The 3,770-nt window shown below is 44.6% G+C and overlaps 1 protein-coding gene across 1 annotated transcript; it reads right to left on the reverse strand.

Moving 5' to 3' along the window:
* Nucleotides 1-447: 447 nt before the first annotated feature.
* LOC147422015 (uncharacterized) lies at nt 448-1,170 on the reverse strand. Its single transcript, XM_086503343.1, has one exon. The coding sequence runs from the start codon at nt 1,041-1,043 to the stop codon at nt 579-581; it is 465 nt and encodes a 154-aa protein (XP_086359469.1). The 5' UTR covers nt 1,044-1,170; the 3' UTR covers nt 448-578.
* Between the last annotated feature and the right edge of the window lie 2,600 nt (nt 1,171-3,770).

Raw genomic sequence — 3,770 nt, forward strand, 5'->3', positions numbered from 1 at the left:
GAAAAGAGAAAGCATCTCTATAACCTTGGCCCTTTGGTCATGCCAAAAAGAAGGTGACGCGTGAGATGCCAGCAAGGACAATAACCCACAAGACTGCTTCCAAGTAGTAGGCTTCTCCAAATCGACTCAATGGGGTTTGATGTCAAGTCGCCCAAGGAAGTTACAAACAACTATAAAGTTGTGGAGGAACAATCCCAAAGTGCCCTCCCCTTATTCGTAAAAAGTGTCCAACGAAGTGTTCAAAAGGATAAAAATTAAGTTGGGGATGATAGAAAGGAGAAGGAAGATGCAAACATTGAACTTTTTTCTCTCTCTCTCTCTCTATATATAAAGGTTGGTTTGAATTACACTAATTAATTCTCTCTCTCGGTTGGTTTGAATTACACTAATTAATTAACCCTCTTTTCTCTCTCTCTCTCTCTCACAAGGTGTCAATGCACAACTTGCGAAGAACAGCATCTTTTAATCTTAAAATATGCATTTCTTTTTATTAAGAATTTAACTTAGCTGAGGGGATCCAAAAACCAGACACAATCTACAAAGATTATCTATATGATCACAGGAGTGCATGACAGTAGCTAATATCTGCCGCCAGTGATCTGGTGGACGCCATGCTCCACTTTGTTCAGGGGGCCATTGTGGTGGCCACGGTGGTGTCCGCCTGGGCCGGCGTGGCCGTGACCGCCTGGCAGAACGCCTGTGGAGTGGTGAGGATGAGGGCCTAGTCCTGCAGCGCCTGGCATATGGTGACCGCCACCAGACAGAACGCCTGTGGGGTGGTGAGGATGAGGGCCTCCTGCAGCGCCCGGCATATGGTGACCGCCGCCAGGCATATGTGGGCCTGCATGATGTCCACCCATACCCATACCTCCTGCAGGGGGGCCGCCCATGTGAGGACCTGCGTAGGGGCCGCCGCCGCCCATATGAGGGCCGCCTGTGCCATGATGATGGTGATGGCCGCCTGCATGATGGCCATGGTGGCCGGTGACCTTGTGCGGCAGGTGATCCACCTTCTCCTCAATCTTTCCCACCAGATGAGCCATTCTTTCAACTACTACTCAGAATCGCTCTGATCTATCTCTCTCTCTCTCTCTCTCTCTCTCTCTCTCTTCCCCTCTGTGGTGCGTGTGTGTGTGTGAGCGCGTAACTAGAGTTTTCGCGAGTAGCTAATATTGTGTGTGCGAGGTTCTTCCTCTGACCGTTTGCTCAGTATATTGCTTCCCAAACTTTGCGCCACGTAACACGTGTCTTCGTATCTCGCCTCTAGCTAGAACGCTGCCACGTTGCACGGTTTTGATTTTTTGAACGGTTATCCAATTCGGGCAAGTGAAAACGCTTTTTCTTGCCACCCACCAATCACGTGTTGCGCCCACGGATCGCCGTCACATAGCTGAGCTGGCTCTCCACCTCAGTGACCAGCTTTTCCCAAGCTCCGCCCAAGCGTCAAACGTGCAATTTGATTGGATGTGCAACAACTTTTTCATTTTCTCCCACATGCTCCATTGTGACACCATTTCCAACAGGGTGTGCAATCCTATATGCTTTCACGAGCAGGGTAGTCATGGAGGTCCAACTCACGAAGGGCATGCGGCCCAGTGTGACAGAGGCCTTAGATGTGGTGCAAATTGATATAAGAAGGAGAGCCATGTGTCAATGTACATTCGGTAGTGAGTTGGTGACTTGGTAGTGCCATATGGTTGGTTTAAATGTGGTTTTTAAAAATCCCCTTGTAGAAATCTTGGGGTGATTGAGAGGATAGATCCTATCCCTTGGCACATGCCTCGTGGCAACCAAACAATGGTTTGCAACTTACAAGTTTGGAGGTGCCAACTCACCTAAAGAGGAATCACGATTATGGATAGGTCACCGATAATGCTTCACATTGCAATCTGTGCAAAAACGCTCATTGCCTCACCTTTTTCTCCTTTCCCCTACATGTGGGTAACACTGCCATAAAACCTGCACTTCTCACAGCTAGGCTTGCTCATGCAAATGGAAAATGAGCTCCATGGACTTTGACATGTTTCACACTCAATGGGCGTAGGGTGGAGACCGCCTCTCTTGACACCTCCATGACTTTCTTATTTTGGTATCATGCTCGCCCCAATGGCACCGAGCTCAGTTGAGATCAAGGTAATGTGTGCATCTGTGTGTGTGTGTGTGTGTGTGTGTGTGTGAGAGAGAGAGAGAGAGAGAGCGCTTTGTGCTTATCGTTCTGTATTCTCCATCTTTCTAGGTAAGCATAAACACATTCTGAGTGTGCCTCAGGTTTTGTGTGATCAGCAGGTCTTCTTTATAGTCGCAGTACATGTTAATTTCTTTAACATACATTGTCATGTTAATTGTGTCATAAGCTTGAGTGGGTACTAAGCTATATTTGATTGCATTTCTTTTAGTTACAAAATGTGTACTAGTGAGTCTGCTTCTCTGGATCGTTATGTAGCAAATGAGGGTGCATGAGCTTTAGAGTATAGGAAATAGGAAGAAGCCTTTGAAGATTAACGCTCATATACCCCTTATGAAATGAGACTCCCTATCCTTTAAATCAGAGGTTCATATACCCCTTTGTATGCTAGTTTTGAGGTTGTCTGGCCCTTAAATCAGAGGGTTGGTGGGTGAAGTCTTTCACATGTCTACTTTCAAGGGACACATTATCCTTGAGCTTTATTCATATGGTCACATACTATGTACACTTGTGTGGCATGTACAAAGAAGGAAGGAATTTCCCTTTTTTATGTTAATTAATCTCCATTATGCACCCAAACAACTTTGCCATAAGAGACCCAATCATTATAGTCCGATAGTTGTTTACAATATTTACATCCCCTCCTTTATGCAAAGGCTTAACCCAATTAGTACTCCAGTCATACAATGTTGAAGTGCAAGGCTAAACATATCACACATCCACTCATGGGTAAAATCCCCTGTCCATTTGATCATCTCCGGCTTGATTCTTTGAAGATCTCCCGCTTTACGAGTGGCCAACTTTTCAAGCCCACCGCATACATCCTCAATATTTAAAAAAGAAGACATACATGTGAGTGAACCATAAAATGGCATTTTTCAGCATTTGCTTGCTCATATAATTGCCTACAATGTGTGTACATATCCACAAAACTCAAGTTACCAAAGTTCTCAACCCGCTTGCCCCTCAAGTTTCTCCAAAATCTTCCACATGAATGTGCCTTTTCTTGGACTTGAAAAATTTGTTTCTTTACTTCCCATATTCTTCTCTTCTTTTGAATCAATGCCTTGTATGTATGCAAATGACTTTGATAGTTGTCTTTGTCCATAGTTGCATCAAGCTTTATCAAGGACTTTCAAGTATTTTGACATTCTTTATCAAACCACCGTTTGCATGATCTATCTTTGTTGATACCATGGAGATGCTTTATGGCAAAGCATTCTTTGGCACTTAGAGAAAAAGAAACTGTGTTGGGTCCATGGCAAAAAGAAACAAGACTATGATACATCGAACAACTAAAGATTGCCTCTGAGAGAATTAAGAAAAGAGTTCAAGACATTGACGCGGTCTGGGACGGGCAATAAGGAGAGTGGACTCTAAGAATCCTTCTAGGCTCTTGTGCTGCTCAAATGGATTGGGGGTTGAAAAAAACAAAAAACAAACACACCCAAATCCACACCCCTAAGTGCAACACGTGCGTGTGCATAAGCTAAAGAGATTTCACTCAAGATCTCCTTTTCAAGAGATTGAGCTTGGCTTCTAAAGCTATAGCATGGTGGCCTTTCTTATGGATTCTCTCCCTTTG

This window comes from Adiantum capillus-veneris, chromosome 27 (genome assembly GCF_014529385.1).
Source record: "Adiantum capillus-veneris isolate H3 chromosome 27, ASM1452938v2, whole genome shotgun sequence".
Lineage (NCBI taxonomy): Eukaryota > Viridiplantae > Streptophyta > Polypodiopsida > Polypodiales > Pteridaceae > Adiantum > Adiantum capillus-veneris.